The sequence below is a fragment of the Panthera onca genome, chromosome A2, assembly GCF_046562875.1.
Source record: "Panthera onca isolate mPanOnc1 chromosome A2, mPanOnc1 haplotype 2, whole genome shotgun sequence".
Taxonomy (NCBI): Eukaryota; Metazoa; Chordata; class Mammalia; order Carnivora; family Felidae; genus Panthera; species Panthera onca.
The window spans coordinates 61,307,738-61,324,754 of NC_138340.1; the positions used below are offsets into that span (position 1 = coordinate 61,307,738).

At 55.0% G+C, this 17,017-nt stretch overlaps 1 protein-coding gene across 4 annotated transcripts; it reads right to left on the reverse strand.

Moving 5' to 3' along the window:
* Positions 1-241: 241 nt before the first annotated feature.
* On the reverse strand, positions 242-10,485 carry POLM (DNA polymerase mu). 4 transcript variants are annotated; one of them, XM_078442642.2, is made up of 11 exons: positions 10,296-10,485; positions 8,505-8,691; positions 7,798-7,896; positions 7,478-7,648; positions 6,357-6,428; positions 4,585-4,705; positions 1,286-1,418; positions 1,035-1,137; positions 683-910; positions 528-611; positions 242-446 (listed from the first exon to the last, which is right to left on the reverse strand). In XM_078442642.2, the coding sequence occupies exons 2-11, from the start codon at positions 8,667-8,669 to the stop codon at positions 360-362; spliced, it is 1,263 nt and encodes a 420-aa protein (XP_078298768.2). In that variant the 5' UTR covers positions 8,670-8,691; positions 10,296-10,485; the 3' UTR covers positions 242-359. The 4 variants fall into 4 exon arrangements, with proteins under 4 accessions (XP_078298768.2, XP_060487979.3, XP_060487977.3 ...); XM_060631996.3 differs by having other exon boundaries at positions 683-889; positions 10,030-10,485; XM_060631994.3 differs by having other exon boundaries at positions 10,030-10,485.
* Positions 10,486-17,017: the final 6,532 nt, after the last annotated feature.

Genomic DNA, 17,017 nt, shown 5'->3' on the forward strand with positions numbered 1-17,017 from the left:
GACAACCCCCCCACCCCCACCACACAAAGCACTTGCCATCCGCCACCTCAAGTTCCACAACCAGCCCACAGAGAAGGTGCCTTCAGGTCCTCACTGACCCAGGGTCACACAGCCCTGCCCCCGACCAACACCCAGCAGGATGGGCCTCTGCACAGAATCAGCACCACGCCCCCTGGGCAGCCAGCAGCACAAAAAAAAACAGAGCTTGGTTTGTTACGTGTGCTCATTTCATTATATCCGGGCCTTGGTGTGGGGTGAGGACTTGGGGCCACAGTGCATCTTTGCCCTGGAGACCTCCAGCGGCCGAGGTCATCCACAGGGCCTGCCTCTCCAGAGAGCAGACTGGGCCAGCGGCTGGGTCAGGCATTTCTCTGCTCTGGGGTAAGGTACTCCAGGCCCAGGTGTCTGAAGATGTCTTTCTCCGAAGCCGCATGGAAATGTTTCTTCTGCAACAGGAGCCGGAGCCTTAGTGCCAGTGGGGGTGGGGAGGGGGGGCGGGGCCAGGCCGTTCCCTCCCAGCAACACACCTGCTGGGGGTCAAACAGCCCATGGCTGTTCAGCCACAGCCCTCTCTCCTTCCGGCTGAAGCGGCGCAGCTCCCGCTGGAAATGCTGCAGAAAACGAGGCTGTATGGGGGCCCCTGACGGGAGGCCCCGCCCAGCCCCAGTAGCAAGCCCCCTACCTTCGAGCCGGTCCAGCCCAGCAGGGCGTAGGGGAACTGGCTGGCAGGGACCACCACCAGGTCCACCCGCACGGCCCTCCGGGCGCCCCCCACAGCAGCCCCTGGGGGTGAAGGCAGGCAGAAGATACAGAAGGTCCTCTCAAAGCCGTCCATGGCGTGGTTCTGCCGGGGCGGGCAGGCGGCATCTGCACAGTGGCCGTGGTGGTGCTGGTGGTACAGGACAAGGCCCTGGGGGAGGAGCAGGTGTGGCGGGGGTTCGCGGTGCCGGGCGGGGGGGGGGGGGGGGGGGGGGAGGGGGAGGGGGCCCGGGTCCCGGCAGAGCCCCCAGGGTAGGCAGCAGGCAGCTCCTCACCTGACTCTGCAGGCTGTGCATCACTCTGGACAGCAGCCCTGCCTCCCGGCCCTCCTGGGGGTGGGTGAGGAGGAAATCCACGTCGTGGCCCTGCAACTTGCCCCTGAGGGGGCCTGCTCTGAGTTCGGGCCAACACAGGATATGTGGGCCTCCTGTTGTCCCCGGTCCCACTAGTGCGGGAAGGCCCACCTCTGTGGCCCCCTCCTCAGGCGCCTTCACTGGGGTGGGAGGGGCAGGTCAGACCCCCTTACCTCCGAAAGCCGCCAGCCAGCGTGACGGTGGCCCCGGGAAGGATGTGCCCCACGGCTGCCTCCACCACCCGCTGCAGGGCCTCCACTTGGGGTCGCTGGAGCGGCACACTCAGGTCCTGGTAGTGCCGGAGTCCTGTGGGCAGTGCGGCTCTCCTGACCTTCTCAACCCCACTGTCTTGCTCTCCACTGTCCCCTCCTCCCTTTTAAATAGTAAACTTTTATTCAGAGGAAACTGCAGATTCACATGTAGTTGGAAGAAATGACAGAAACCCCTGAGCCCCCTGCCCAGTTCTCCCCAATGGGAGCGTCTTGCAGAACTTTCTCCATCCCATCAGGAGGCTGATGTAAGTGCACTCACGACGCAGTCTACCTCTTTGAATGCCTTGGTTTTCCCATCCATAAAATGGCCCAGAAAGCGATAAACACGTGAAGAAGGTGGCTCTGCCACTCAGGAACCCCTCACTGTAGTCCTATCTCCCCGCCCCCCCCTCCATGGGAGTGTCACTGGCCTTTCTACACAATGAGAAGTCTAAGTGGGGAGTAACAGCATGTGGCCGGGCTAAGTGCTGCTGGCGGTTCCATCTCTCCGGCACCATGGGGAGAGGGGACTGAGTGCAGTCAATGATGATATCACTTAATGTTCCACTGGACACGTGACTCCATGGGTCTCACCTCCTGTGGACCGACCAGGCAACCCTCGCACGACCCTCAGCCCGAGGGAAGATGTTCAAAGAAGTGGTGGGTGCTGGGCTGCGGAACAATTCGAATGGGGCCCCCACCCCGGGCCACATGGAGAGGACAGAGACACTGATTAACACCTACTCCCCACTGGCCTCACAAAGAGGAGCTCACAGAGCCCCATGATTTGTGGAGAATGTCACCAAGGCTCAGAGAAGTTAAGTCTCAGGGCCATGGTCACCTACCTAGTAAGCTGCAGAGACAGGACTCAAACCCAAGCCTGACAAACTCTCAAGTTCATGTTCATTCCACCACATGGTGCCACCTCCCATGCAAGCCCTGTACTGAGCCTCTCCTGCCACACAAGTCCCCATGCCATCACCTAGTGGGCCAGGGCCCCATGCTAGCAAGGTGTGCACAGGGCACAGACACAGCCTCCCTTTCCTGGAATCAGAAGTAAGGGGTCTGCAATCCCCATCAAAATAACACCAGCATTCTTCACACAGCTAGAACAAACATTCCTAAAATTTGTATGTAACCAGAAAGACCCTGAATAGCCAAAGTAATTTTGAAAAAGAAAACCAAAGCTGGAGGCATCACAATCTCGGACTCGGAGCTGTATTACAAAGCTGTAGTCATTAAGACAGTATGGTACTGCCACAAAAACAGACACTCAGATCAATGGAACAGAATAGAGAACCCAGAAATGGACATTCTCTATGGTCAACTCATCTTCAATGAAGCAGGAAAGAATACCCAATGGAAAAACAGTCTCTTCAGCAAAAGGTGTTGGGAAGACGGGACAGCAACATGCAGAAGAATGAAGCTGTACCACTTTCTTACATCATACACAAAAATAAACTCAAAATGGGTGAATAAATGTGAGAAAGGAAACCATTAAATTCCTACAGGAGAAAACAGGCAGCAACCTCTTTAACCTCGGCTGCAGCAACTTCTTATTCAACACGTCTCCGGAGGCAAGGGAAACAAAAGCAAAAATGAACTATTGGGACCTCATCAAGATAAAAGCCTTCTGCACAGCAAAGGAAACAGTCAGCAAAACTAAAAGGCAATCAATTGAATATGAGAAGATATTTGCAAATGACATATCAGATAAAGGATTAGGATCCAAAAATCTATAAAGAACTTATCAAATTCAACACCCAAAAAACAAATAATCCAGTGAAGAAATGGCCAAAAGACATGAATAGACACTTTTCCAAAGAAGACATCCAGATGGCCAACAGACACATGAAAAGATGCTCAACATCACTCATCATCAAGGAAATACAAATCAAAACCACAATGAGATACCACCTCACACCTGTCAGAATGGCTAACATTAACAACTCAGGCAACAACAGATGTTGGTGAAGATGCAGAGAAAGAGGATTTCTTTTGCATTGTTGGTGGGAATGCAAACTGGTGCAGCCACTCTGGAAAACAGTTTGGAGGTTCCTCAAATAATTAAAAATAGAACTACTCTACAACCCAGCAAGTGCACTACTGGGAATTTATTCAAAGGATACAAAAATGCGGTTTTGAAGGGACACACGCACCCCAATGTTTATAGCAGCACTTTTATTTGTTTTTTGTTTTTTTTTTGTTTTGTTTTGTTTTTATTTTTGGGACAGAGAGAGACAGAGCATGAACGGGGGAGGGGCAGAGAGAGAGGGAGACACAGAATCGGAAACAGGCTCCAGGCTCCGAGCCATCAGCCCAGAGCCTGACGCGGGGCTCGAACTCACAGACCGCGAGATCGTGACCTGGCTGAAGTCGGACGCTTAACCGACTGCGCCACCCAGGCGCCCCTATAGCAGCACTTTTAATAGCCAAAGTATGGAAAGAGCCTGAATGTCCAACAATGGATGAATGGATAAAGAAGATGTGATTTATATATACGATGGAGTATTACTCAGCTATCAAAAAGAATGAGATCTTACCATTTACAACAACATGGATGGAACTAGAGTGTATTTTGCTAAGTGAAATAAGTCAGAAAAAGACAAATATCACAATTTCACTCATAGGTTGAATTTGAGAAACACAACAGATGAACATAGGAGAAGGGAAGGGAAAGTAAGATAAAAACAGAGAAGGAGACAAATAGTAAGAGACTTTTAAATACAGAGAACAAACTGAGAGTTGCTGGAGGGGAGGTGGTAGATGGGCTAGAAGGGGATGGTCATTAAGGAGAGGGTGCCTATAGGGAAGAGCACTGGGTGTTATAAGTAAGTGATTAATCACTACATTCTATTCCTGAAATCATTATTACACTATATATTAACTAACTTGGATTTAAATTTAAAAAAAAAAAAAAAAAAAGGAGAAGCAGTAAGAAGTAGTAAGGGGCCTGGTCCAGATCCGAGTTCCACTAGGAGGCCTCAATGTCACAGCAGCTACTGTGACCATCACTGTTCACTGCAAAAGGGCTGCAGTGGATCCAGACTCCACTGGGTGGAGACCCAGGGAGGCCACCAGAGAGGCCTGCCTGCCACCATGGCCCTTTGCACTGACCCCATTCCCTGCCATCCAGGCAGTCATCCGCACATGCCCTGTGTCCATGCTGAGGGTGCCATGGTGTGGGAGCCCAGGGTCCTGTCCTTTCTCACAGGGCTCACCTGCTTTCTGCTGCTGGGTCAGCCTCTGGGGCTGCTCTTGGAGGCTGTCGAGGGTCCGCAGCCCTTCTCGGTACCACCGGTCAGCAGTCTTTACCCCAACCCCGAAGATCCCGGTGAAAAGCTGTTTGGGGCATGAGCGCAGCATGGTCAGGAGCAGAGCCCTTTCAGAAGATGCAGACAGCAGCAGCAGTCTGTGAAGGGGGTGCTGTCCCAGGCCAGCACCGCCACAGCGTCTCACTAGGGCCTCACTGAGCCCCACCCCGTGGCCTGGCAGGTGCCGTCCCTACTCACAGTTCTCAAGTGTGAGCAAGCTGCCCGAGGCCACACAGTGACAGTACAGACAGGATCCAATCCCCGAGCCCAGCTATGCAGCCCAGCCTCACGGTGCACAGCACAAAGAGACCCCGTGTGTACCTCCCCCAGAGGGCCTCGGTCTCCCTAGAACCCGCAGCTCCAGCCTGTGATTCCAGCATCCCACACAGACAGCTCACAGCTCCCATCCAGTGGCCGCTCCCACCTAAGAGCAATCGGAGCCTCCCCTCGTTCTGCTCCTCAGCAAACACCAAAACAACAGGCAGTTAACAACCAGAGGGTCGTTGTAGCAGGAGCTGGAGGAAATGCAAGCCTGGGGCTGGAAGACAGACATGGGAGCCCACCTCCTGCCGGGGACTGCCTGCCACACGGGGCTCCCACACAGGGCGGCCCGGACCCCAGCCCCAGCCCATCACCTCTTTCCTCCCCAACCACAGCTTGTCAGTCAGAGGTGGGCACCTGCCCTGTGCCAGCCAATCCCCTCCCTGGGGATTTCTGGAACTGAAACAGAAGGTCTGGCCTGGGCAGTGGTGGAGGCTGTAACCCATGGAAAGGGAACCTTCTGAGGCCAGGTCTCAACCAGCAGAGCAGCCAGCGTGCAGAATAGGGGAAGTACCCGGCAGCAAGTGGATCCTTAGGCCCTGCTTCCTGCAGGACGGCTGCAGCCCTGCCCTTCTTGGGCTATGCTGCCCACTCTTCCCTTGATCCCCTGAACCAAGAGCACCAGCTGGGTCCTGCCAGAAAAAAATGCTCAGAACAACCTAACCTATTGCTTTATGACTACAAACTTCTAATCGTTAACCCACCTCTCTGCTGGCCTGGGTGACCTCTGGGTGCCCAGGGAGAGGTGAGGGCCCTGCCTTCCGTCAGTGCTCATCCACTAACTCCCATGTGGCCCATACACTCCCGTCCTCTGCCTACCTGGGGCCTTCCGTGTGTCACATGTGGCTCTGGTCCCTCTCTGAAGCCCCCACTGCCCCTCACAACATTCTGGGCCACCTCCCGGAGCATCGTGACCCACTCCCCCAACAGGTTGCTGATGCGACAGGTGTCAACAGGTCAGATGGGAACAGCGGAAGATGCACTGTGGACACGAGGAGACCGTGCAAGGGTGAGTGGCCCTGCGACACCCAGGAGGTGGTTACATTTTGTCCAGTTTGCTCTGTTTAAGATGCCAGAGCATACAACATGCTTGAGAACACCCCACGGATGGTCCAATCAGAGCAGATGGTACTGAGTGATCTAGAAAATTCCCTGTGCTAAAAACAAGCTTCTCCAGGCCCCACTCTGTTTGGCTGCCTCGTGCGTATCAGGTGTCAACTTAGCTGCCACTTCCTCAGTGAGACCTTCTCTGACCCCTGGGTGCCCCTGCTGGCCTCCCGTCCGTGGCTGGAGCTGTGCTGTCACCTGAGGGAGGGCCACGGGCTCCATGTGCCCACCAGGGTCTGCCCCACACGTACCTTCATGGTCTGGTACCTCTCTGAGCATCGGATTCTCTCCACCTCCTCACATACTCCCCGTGCCAGCACTTCCTGGGGAACAAAGCAGAACAGTCAGCCTGACTGGAGACAAGAGCTGGGGCCCAGGCAGCAGGTGGAACCCCAACACTCCACAGGGCAGTTTCATCCAGTCAGGATGCAGGGGGACTTGGAGGAGAGACTGTGCCCAGGAAGCCACCAAATCTCCTAGCCTCAAAGCCCCTCGGCCCAGGGACAGGCCAGCTCTCAAATGAGTTACAAGTCCCAGGACAGGGAAACCATCACTTTTCTCTCTCTTTTTTTTTAAAGTTTATTTACTTATTTTGAGAGACAGTGTGAGCAGGAGAGGGTCAGAGAGAGAGGGTCCCAAACAGGCTCTGCACTGTCCGCAGGGCTCAAACCCACAAACCATGAGGTCATGACCTGAGCTGAAACCAAGAGTCAGACGCTCAACCAACTTAGCCACCCAGGCGCCCCAAACACTGCTTTTCAAAACACAGGCGGTGCATTCAATGAGACTTCCTTTAAAAGTTTAACTGAATTCAAAAGTCTTTTTGTCACAATATATTCTCTCAGTGATAAGTGTACAAAAAGATATTTTAACATTTTGCGTCCTTACTTTGTTGTTGTTGTTTTAAATTTTTTTTAATGTTTATTTTTGAGAGAGAGAGGGAGAAAACATGTTAGCAGGGGAGGGGCAGAGAGAGAGGGAGACACAGAATTTGAAGCAGGCTCCAGGCTCTGGGCTGTCAGCACAGAGTTCGTTGAGCCCACGAACCATGAGATCATGACCTGAGCCAAAGTCGGACACTTAACCAACTGAGCCCCCCAGGTGCCCCAAATACTTTGTGTTTTAAGAAGTGGTGCTTATAGTCATGGGTTCTCTTCTACCGTCCTGGACAGCTGGGCCAATGCCAACAGTGCCAGCTACCAGTCCTGTCCGGTCCCTCTCAGCCACATCGTGTGGCCCCAATTTACAGATGAGGAATCTGAGCAGAGGGTGACCTGCCTCAGCCTGGAAATCTCCATGGCTGGACTTAACCACCAACCGTCTGCACTCCCTCCTCTCCTCAACCACCCTGCTAAGGGTGGTGAACACCTACCTGGATGACCCTGCAGGAATGTTCTCCAAAGTGGGGCAGCCCCTGCAGCTGGCTCACGGCTGTGACCCGGCTCGGAAGGGCCTTGAGCACCGAGGCTGCTCTGTAGAAGGAGAGGAAGCGGCCTTCACTGCCCTCAAAGCCAGCCGCCTCCGCCAGCATCTCCAGAGGCTCCTGCGAGGAGGGGGCCTGGGTGAGGGGAAGGGTACCCCACCCCACCCTCCCTTCCACCACCCGTCCCCAGGCTGGGGCAGGGCAGAGTGGCAGTGCTCACAGGAACAGGCCTGGACCCATCCCAGGGAGGCTGGGAGCCCAGGGCTCACCGTGAGGCTGCTGTTGTGGTGTGTGAGGGGTGTGGGGCGCTGGCAGGCATACTGTGGCATCCATACTGAGCCTGGCAGCCCTTTCCCGGGCACGGCCACCTGCAGATGGGCAATACAGAGGCCACTTGGAGGCTGCGGGGCTTGCGGGGCCGGCTCCCAGGACAGAAGGTGTAGAGCAGCCCTGCCCTGCAGAGCAGGCGGAGGAGGGCTCCTCAGGCCAGAGTAGCAGCTCCCGCGGAGGACGGAGGACATTTCCTGTCGTTGCACATGCAGCCTGTGCTCCACTTCCCCAGCCCTCTCTGTCACGTGGCTCAGAGTGCTGGTCACTCCACCTCATAGACAGGGACGTGGGGCTCGAACATGGAGAGCCTGGCTCTGAGTCCATCCCCTCACCCCAGCTCTGCTCACCAGGAAGCACCAAGGCAGACAGAAGCCACAGACACACAGCACCTGAGGACGGCGTCCCGCTGTCTCACGAGGAGGTACCATCTCACTACTTGAGCAAGAAAGGCCTGAATATGCTAAAAACAGGTGTATCCCAAGAGCTTATGCCAGGTGACAGCAGAAGCCAGGATGGCCTGGCCTCCCAGGGTCCCCGGTAGCCTGCGCTGAGCCCTCCTGCCCATTTCGTCTAACGGCAGCCGGTGATGACACTTCACCTGACCCGCCGGGCGAGGCCTGCCCCTGTGGCCCTCCCCCCAGCTCACCTCCAGGCAGTGCCGGGGCTCCACAGGCACGGGCTCCCCAGCTGCCATGCTTTCCGTGAACCAGCTTATGTCCAGCAGCACTGGGCTGGTGCGGCCCTGCGGAGAGCCTGCCACCGCCCTGTGCTCCTTCCAGGTGCTGGCCTCCTCCGCTGAGGTCTGTTCCATCACCACATGTGTCACCTCAGAGCTGGGCAGAGAGAGGGGAGGGGGTGATGCCCAGAGGTCCTTCCTGCTTCGCTCTACACCTCCTGGCCTTTGCCCCTCTCCCCTCTGCCTGGTGCGCACCCACTCATTCCTCAAATGTCACGTTCTCAGAGAACCTCTTCTGGCACGTGAACCCCTCTGGCGCTCCAGGACCCCACAGAGCCGTGCCTGTCTGCTCCACCTGTGACTGTAAGCCCAGTCCAGGGTCGTGTCCACTCGTCTGTCTGCCTCTCCTCTGACCCCTGAGAAAGTTCTTCTCTAGTGGGCAGGACCAGTGGGTCTCCATCTAAGTGCTTGGGACCCAGACTGCTGGGGTTTGAACCCCAGCTCTGCCACATACATGCTGCATGCCCCTGAGCACATCCCTTTTCCCTGCCCTGATTTCCTCCTCTTTAAAGAAGATAACAACATATCCACTGGGTAGGGTTGTTACAAAGATTAGACAAGCTAATAAGCAAAAGGTCTTAGCATCCAGTACATTAAACACGCCTCCAGAGTGGGTCTAACCACTGAAAATGGTTAATTCACTTAAAAAAAAAAAAGCTGCAGGAGGACTGGATCTTTCCACTTCAAACCTATGGGAACCGCAGTTCTTTAATCTCAGCCTGTCATTATCGCTGCTCTTGGACCTCCCTCAAGTCACTTTCTCAGCCCCGAGGAGTGACGTCACTTTGGCTAAGGGGGCAAGATGAACTCACGTAGAGCAGAAGGCTGTTAGCCACTGATACCCTTAACCCCACGCACCCCTATGGCTCTTTACAAGGCCTCTCTCTGGTAGACGTTCTCTTCTTGTCCTACAGAACACTCCTGGCCCTAACTACAGCACCTTTTCATAGAAGAGGATATTGAGAGAAAAGCCACGTGAGCATGAAGTTCCAGGGTTAACTTGGAATCCAAAAACCTCAGGTGCCCCTCTGCCCTGGGGGGTCAGCTGCCAGGTGAGTCGTTTTAGATCTCAATATCCTCAGCTGTAAAGAAACACCTTTTGTGAAAGTGACTGGTCACGTGCAAAGTTCTGAGCACTAGCAATTTGTGCTTAGGCCCTCACACCACGCAGCAGTGTCCTCTGGGCGCGACAGTATGGCAATACCCACACAGGCGACACTGTCCGCTGTAAGCGTCACACCCTCCCCGCGCTCCTCCTGCGACGCCCCCCACTAAGGCGCCCCGGGCAGGTGCCATCCCCCAGGCATCCCAAAGCAGGAGCCTCCAGAAGCTGGGCCCCCGAGGAATACCCGGGTCAGCGTCCCCGAAGGCGCCCCGGGCAGGAGCCCTCGGGCAGGTGCTGCTCTGGGCCACAATCTCGTCCACGACCGCGCACCTGTAGGCATCCAGGACCCGGAAGCCCTTGGAGAGGGCCAGGCGCGTGAGGAAGGCCCGGCGGCTGCGACCCATGCGCGGCTCGGCCAGGTAGATGGCAATGCCGGGGAAGCGCGCCGTGGAGGGGACAGGACCGCCAGGGGACCCGACCCACGCTCGCCGCCGCTTCGGAAGCATCCTGGCTCTGGCCGCGGGCGGGCGCCGGAAAGAAGGCACGCGGAAGTCGTAAGGAAGGCGGCGGAGGCTGGCTGGAAGGGGAAGCGGCACCTAGCGGTCTCGTGCGAGCCGGTCCAGCCGCAGGCAACTTAGGCCCCTAGAAGCGCTGTGTAGGCCCCCAGGCTCCCAACGAGTTCCGCGCGCGCAACGCCCCTCCTCCATGCCATTAGCACCAGAGGACACGTCTTTTACTTAAATGACTCGAGGAGCGCCTAGAGCCGCCCGGGGACGACCCGGAAGAGCGCCGGCGTTGGGGCGGGGCCGAGAAGCGCGGAGGGGGCGGGGCTAGGGGCGGGGCCGGGGAGAGGGAAGGCCAGGGCTGGGTGGGGCGGGGCTGGAGAGCTCGGAGGCGGGGCGTGGGGGCGGGTCCAGTGATGTGGGGGCGGGGCTATAAAGGGCAGAAACTGGCTTGGGCGGAGCCATGGAATGTGGAAGCGGAGCTAGGGGCGGGACCCGCGGGGGTCGACGGGGGTGGGCGGAGCCGGCGACCGCAGTGGGCAGGGCCAGGCGGGGGTCCTCCTGCACCTGGCGACGCGGAGCCGGGTGGAAGGTGAGGGTGGAGGGCTTCAAACCCGGGAAGGTTTTCCAGTCCAGCGGCGTTGGTACCACTGACCGGCCATTCGGAAAAATAGAAGTTGGCTCCCTCCGTCCTTAACACCGAAATGCAATCCAGATGGATCAAACATCCAAACCTAAAAAAGAAACCAGAAAAACGTCTTGAAAAGTCCACGAATGTTTTCATAGTCTGTCACGATAAACCTGGAGACACGGAAGAAAAAGAGTGATAAGCTTGACCACATTCGCATTTTAAATGTGTTAAAAATTATAATCAAAAGGCAAACCCCGGGGAAAATATTTGCGATGTATTTTGAAATTATCTAATTCCTGTAATTGTGAAACTATCCACAGATAAATAAGAAAAAGACAGTGATCTAATGGAAAAATCGGCAGGAACACTGGGAGGAATGCCACAGAAGAAACACTACTCAGTAAACTCCCACCGGATTGCCTGACCTGGGCACTTGTCAGATGTGAGGGGACTGGCACTTTGTAGAAAGGACTTCTTGGAAGCCTATTTGGCAACCATATCCAACAAAATGAAAACAAAAATCACACCCAGCAATGCCTTTTCCAACATAGGGATTCTTTTGATTGTCTAGATCAGGCTGGGACAGCTGACATCCTGACAGTAGGGAGCTGCTCCTCTCTTATTTTCAGGTGCCACATGTTGGAATCTTTTTGTTGAAGCAGGTTTAGCCTATGCTCAGACTAACAGGTGGGACAGACCAGGTGTAACCTGTTCCTGCCCCTCTCCTTGATCTCCTCTCCCTGGGGCCTCCTGTCAAGGGCATTAGGCACAGGGCTGAGAGAGGCCTCTTCTGCCTCCACCTGCCCTCCTGGGCCACAGGATGCTCACTCCTCAGCCAGGAGGCCGGGGCTTTGGCCCCTCTCTCATTTCCCTGTGCCCGTTTCTCTGGCCAGCAGGGAAGGAGTAGCTCCCAGGACCTGTGTAAGGGGTCAGAGCCTCGTTCCTCACATGCGGGCCCTGCCTCTCCTCAGGGAGCAGCCATATCTCCCCTAGAACGATTTCCTTTCCTCTTGTGTCCTGTGTCTCTAACTTCTAATGACCCATCACACCTGAATGCTTAAAACACGGGGCAACTTGCAAAACGGAGGAACATGGCCTTCCCACACCCAGGGAGGATCAGGGAGGGGAACCCTCTGTACCCACTGAGTGGAGGTTGGGCACCAGTGGGCGAGGCCACAACACTGCTGGGTGGGGTGCTCCTCTCCGCAACACTGTGGACCATCAGGTCGCCATCTGGCCGGCTGGGAAATGGAAGCTTCAGCCCTCTACTTCCAATAAACGTGCCTTGGGGTTGCCAGACCCCTAAGTCCCTAGCCTCAGGGACTTTCCCCATGCTGAGACCACCCCTCAAAAAGTCAGGCTGGACAGATGACCTCTTGCCTGGGCCCTTGCAGCTGCCCTGGGGACCGATGCTCCCACCCGCTCTATACTGCGGCTGTCTCATGCTGTGATGTGGATTAGTTTTGCCCAGATATGTGAGCTTGCATTTTTCTAAGATGAATCTCATCTAGCTATTTCCGGTTTCCACCTCCAGCTCAGAGAGGTCCCTGGGAGGATCTTCCAAACCTCCCTGTGGACCTTTTCAAAAGTTCACCTTGGTGCTATTTGCACCTGTCCTTGGCCTCTGGGGCCAGGACTCTGCCCTGGCTCAGGGGGCCACCCCTCCTTCGGGTTCCTGTGTTTTGGGGGCTGCCTGCCAGCAGCATTCCAGAGAGCATGTGGTCAGGCTGCTGACACTCCAGCCGCTAGTGCTAGCCAGGGGCCTTCCTTCGCTCCCTCCACACCACCGTGGGCTTGGGGTACCTCGTGTGGCAGTCAGCTCAGGCTGACACAATGGAACACCACACTGGAGGCTTGAATAACAGCAACTTACTCCTCACAGTCTGGAGACCCGAAGTCCAAGTCAAAGTGCAGGCAGGTAGACTCCGTCCTGAGGCATCCTCTCTTGGCTCATGTGGCCTCTTCGTGTGCTATGGAGAGACGGTAAGAGAGAGTTCTCTGCCTCGCCCTTTGCCACTAATCCCATCAAAACAGGACCCTACCCTCATGACCCCATTTGACATTATTACCTCCTAAAAGCCCTGTTATCTCCAAATATTGGAGATACTACGTTGACGGTTTGGATTGCCACATAGAAATTTGAGGGATGCGAGGGAGACAATTCAGTTCATAGCACCCTGTGTTTTTCCATCCTGGCACTGCCGTAATAAACCACAACAAACTGAGTGGCTTCAAACACCAGAAATTTCTTCTCTCCCAGCTCCGGAGGCCAGAGTTCTGAGGTCCACGGCCGTGCTTCCCCTGCAGGCTCTAGGGGAGGGTGCTTCCTGCCTCACAGAGAGGGTCCGGGCAGGTCTGGGCCCGTGGCTGGTCCCTCCAGTGGCTGCCTGCCCTCCCCCCCCTCCGCTCCCCACCACCCCAACAGTCCTCTCCTCTTTTCTTAAAAAGGCCCCAGTCATTGAACTTAAAGCCCACCCTAACTCAGGATGACCTTGTCTCGAAATGTCTTATCTTAATTACATCTGCAAAGACCCTTATTCCAAATAAGGTCACATTCTGAGGTTCCAGGTGGATGTGAATGGGGCGGGGGGGGGGGGGGTGGAGGGGGGATGGCCACCATTTACCCTGCTGCCTGAGTCCACAGCTCTGACCTAGGTCAGCTCTGGACTCTGCTGCTGGGGCTCCGTGATCAACCTTGCTGAGCTGCAGAGATCTATCAGAGCTACGGGATTTGGTTTCTGATAGGAATAGATGTGCTAGTGTTAGGTGCTGTGGCTTCCCAAGGGCCTGGAAGTTTGTATAATAAAGACACTTTATTTTTGAGGAACCATACTGCCTTTTCAGGAGGAGGTGGGTTGCTGATTGGATGGCATCTTAGCCCGTTTGGACAACTATAGTGAATCCACGCACTGGAGGCTTATAAACAACAGATACTTACTTCTCACGGTTCGGGAGGCTGCGGAGGGTTGCGGACTTCTTGCTGTGGTCTCACAGGGTGGAAGGGGTCACACACGGCAGCTCTTTCACAAGGGCCCTGATCCCATCCAGGAGGCTGTACCCTCATGACCTAATTACCTCTCAAGGCCCACCTCCTAAAACCAGGGTTCCAACATGTGAATTTGGGGGTGGGGGGGACCTAGACACGCTTGGTATAAGAAAGAGGTGGGGAGACTGGAAGGTCAGGATCTGGAGCAGAAAGACACGGCCAGAGGGAGGAGGACAGCCCCTGACTCCCCTCACCACGGGAACGTGGCCTAAGAATGACAGAGAAGAGGCATGTCCTTCAGTGAAGTTCTTTGGGTTCAGCTGGCCAACCAGTCCTGGCTCCACTTGGTTGCCAACAGTGGGGAGCTAGGGGGTCTCAAGGCTTATGAGAAGAGGGGTGTTTGCTGACCCAAACTCCATCATAAGTTAACAAATCATCTCTTCCCACTACAGACTATTCCATTTATATTAGGACAGAATATGACGTTACTACATTCTTGAATGGATGTGACTGAAAGTCAGTAACGGGAAACCTCGCTGGGGTGCGGGGTGGGGGGAGGTTCAGGCAGGGGGAGCTCGCGGCCTGAGGTCGACTGCAGACCGCCAGGAAGAGCTGACCTTGACCTTACCTGGATGTGACCTTGCACGTGGTCGTGCTCCCACTACCCCTGCAGTGGACACTGCCCCCACCTCCTGCCAGCAGCTCCGTCAGCAAGAAGCCACCACACTGGCCACTGGAAGTCTCCTCCACACACTGTTCCTTGGAACAGCCCCTCCCAACTTTCTCCTTTTCTCCCCTGTTCCCCCCACTTGCCCCGGTTTAGCCACAACCTGTTTGTCCCGGGTTGTAATCCTCCTTTACTCCTGAGTAAACCCCTCTGTTCCTGGTAAAAGAAATAACTATCAGTGGGGTTTTTGTTGTTGTTGTTGTTGTTTTTAACATTTATTTATTTTTGAGAGACAGAGATAACAGACCGTGAGCTGGGGAGGGGCAGGGAGAAAGGCAGACACAGAATCCGGAGCAGGCTCCAGGCTCTGAGCTGTCAGCACAGAGCCTGACATGGGGCTCAAACCCACCCACCTCGAGATCATGACCTGAGCCGAAGTCGGATTTCCAACCGACTGAGCCACCCAGGCGCCCCAATAACTGTCAGTGTGTATCACTGAGGTTAACAGAACCAATGTCCTTTATTTAGATATTTTCCCATTTACTACTGTTATCATTGCAGTAAAACAAAGATATGAAGATGGGGGTTTCCAGAGTACTGGCTTCAAGGAGAGCCCTGGGCCGGCCAGTCTGGCCGGATTGTCTAGCGGCTAGGGGGTGCGGCGGCGGGGAGGGGCCTCCACAGTGGAGGGGGGAGCCTGTCCCCAGGGCACGGAGAGAAGGCCAGGTGCTGAGCAAGTTCACCTGAGGCGAGAATCGGGGGTGTCACGGTTTGCTGCGGGCCTGACCCAGCAGCTCCCGTGGGGAGTGGGGCTAGGCCTACCCTCACCTCCCCCAGATGTCCTCTGTCTTCCACCCACTTCAAGCTCGTGCTTGGCTTTGTTGCCAGGTATTTGGGCGGCTTTACCAGCCTGTTTCCTGGTTTGTACACATCAGCGATGAAGCACCCTCCTGCATCAGGTGATGTGCAGACTCAGTGAGAGCTGATGTGTTCAATCAATCACAGCATGTGGGCCTTATCGGGATCCCAGTTCAAATAAACCAGCATAGACAGCAGAATGCGGGAAGCAGCTGGGGAAGTGCGCGCTGACTGATCCTAGCTCTGAGTGCTAACAGAATTGTGGTCAACAGTGACCCCGGTGATATTGAACAGAGAGAGGCAGAGGGAGCCCTTTCATTTAGAAATGCACAATAAAATGTTTCCTGCTGAAATCACGTGATGTCTGGGATTTGCTTCAAATGATGCTGGGGTAGAGGAAAGCGTGGGACACTGTGAAACAAGACGGCGCCATGAACTGATAACTTAGATGCCAGTGATGGAAGGAAGTTCAGCTCATCGACTCTCCACTGGTGCATATGTTTGAAATTTTAATAATAAAATGTTTTTTAAGCATATGCACATACAGTCTCTTCCAGGCACTGTCTTAAGCTCTTTTTTTTTTTTTTTTAAGTTTATTTTGAGAGAGAGCACATGAGCAGGGGAAGGGCAGAGAGACAGGGGGAGAGAGAGAGAGAGAGAGAGAGAGAGAATCCCAATCCACACTGTCTGCACAGAGCCCAACATGGGGCTCGATCTCACAAATCATGAGATCATGACCTGAGCTGAGATGAAGAATCAGACGTCCAAACGACTGAGACACGGAGGCGCCCACATCCTAAGCTCTTTACACATGTCAGCTCGTCGACGCCCAGGACATTCCTGTCAGTGGATGACCTTCATGTTCCCATCTTGCTATGGAGGAAATAGAGACACAGAGAGGCCAAGTAACTTGCCTGCATTTGCACAGCTAGTGAATGGCAGTGTTGAGATGTTGTGTTGGAAAAACACTCCTGTGTCTCCTTTACTGTCGCACAACTTCTGAACCCACACTGAGCAGTTCTCTGACACCAGCTGCTGTCCTGAGGTCCAGTTCGGTTCTGACACCGACTGCAGTTGGCGCAGATCCTGTGGGTCAAGGGCTCGGCCACTGCTCCACTTCTGCCAACCTGCAGTCCCGGTGCTTCTGTGCCTTTGACTGACTGGCTGCAAATCGGGGTTCCCTGGAAGCCCTCCTTGATTCAATCATGTGTTAGAGCGGCTCACAGGACTCAGGAAAACAGTTTGCCTCCTAGAGTGCTTTTTACAGAGGATATTAAGGGATAGGAATGAGCGGCTAGATGAAGAGTCACACAGGACAAGATCCAGAAGGGTGCGGGGCACAGGTGATTCCTGCCCCAGGGAGATGGAGTGTGCCATGGCAAAGTCTCTGAACCCTGTAACTTCAGGGATTTTATGGGGGTCTCCTCTCGGGGGCAGGGTCCATCATTGACCAAACCACCAGCCCCTCTCCCTTCCCTGGAGGATGGGAGTGAGGCGGAATGCTCTAGGCTCCTAATCATGGCTGAATCTTTCTGGTGACCACCCCCCTGAAGCCAACCACACTCTCCTCTTAGAACAAAAGACATTCCCTTCACCCAGGAAATTCCAAGAGATTTAGGAACTCTGTGTCTGGGATGGGATCAGAGACCGAATATTGGGACAAAACATGTGCC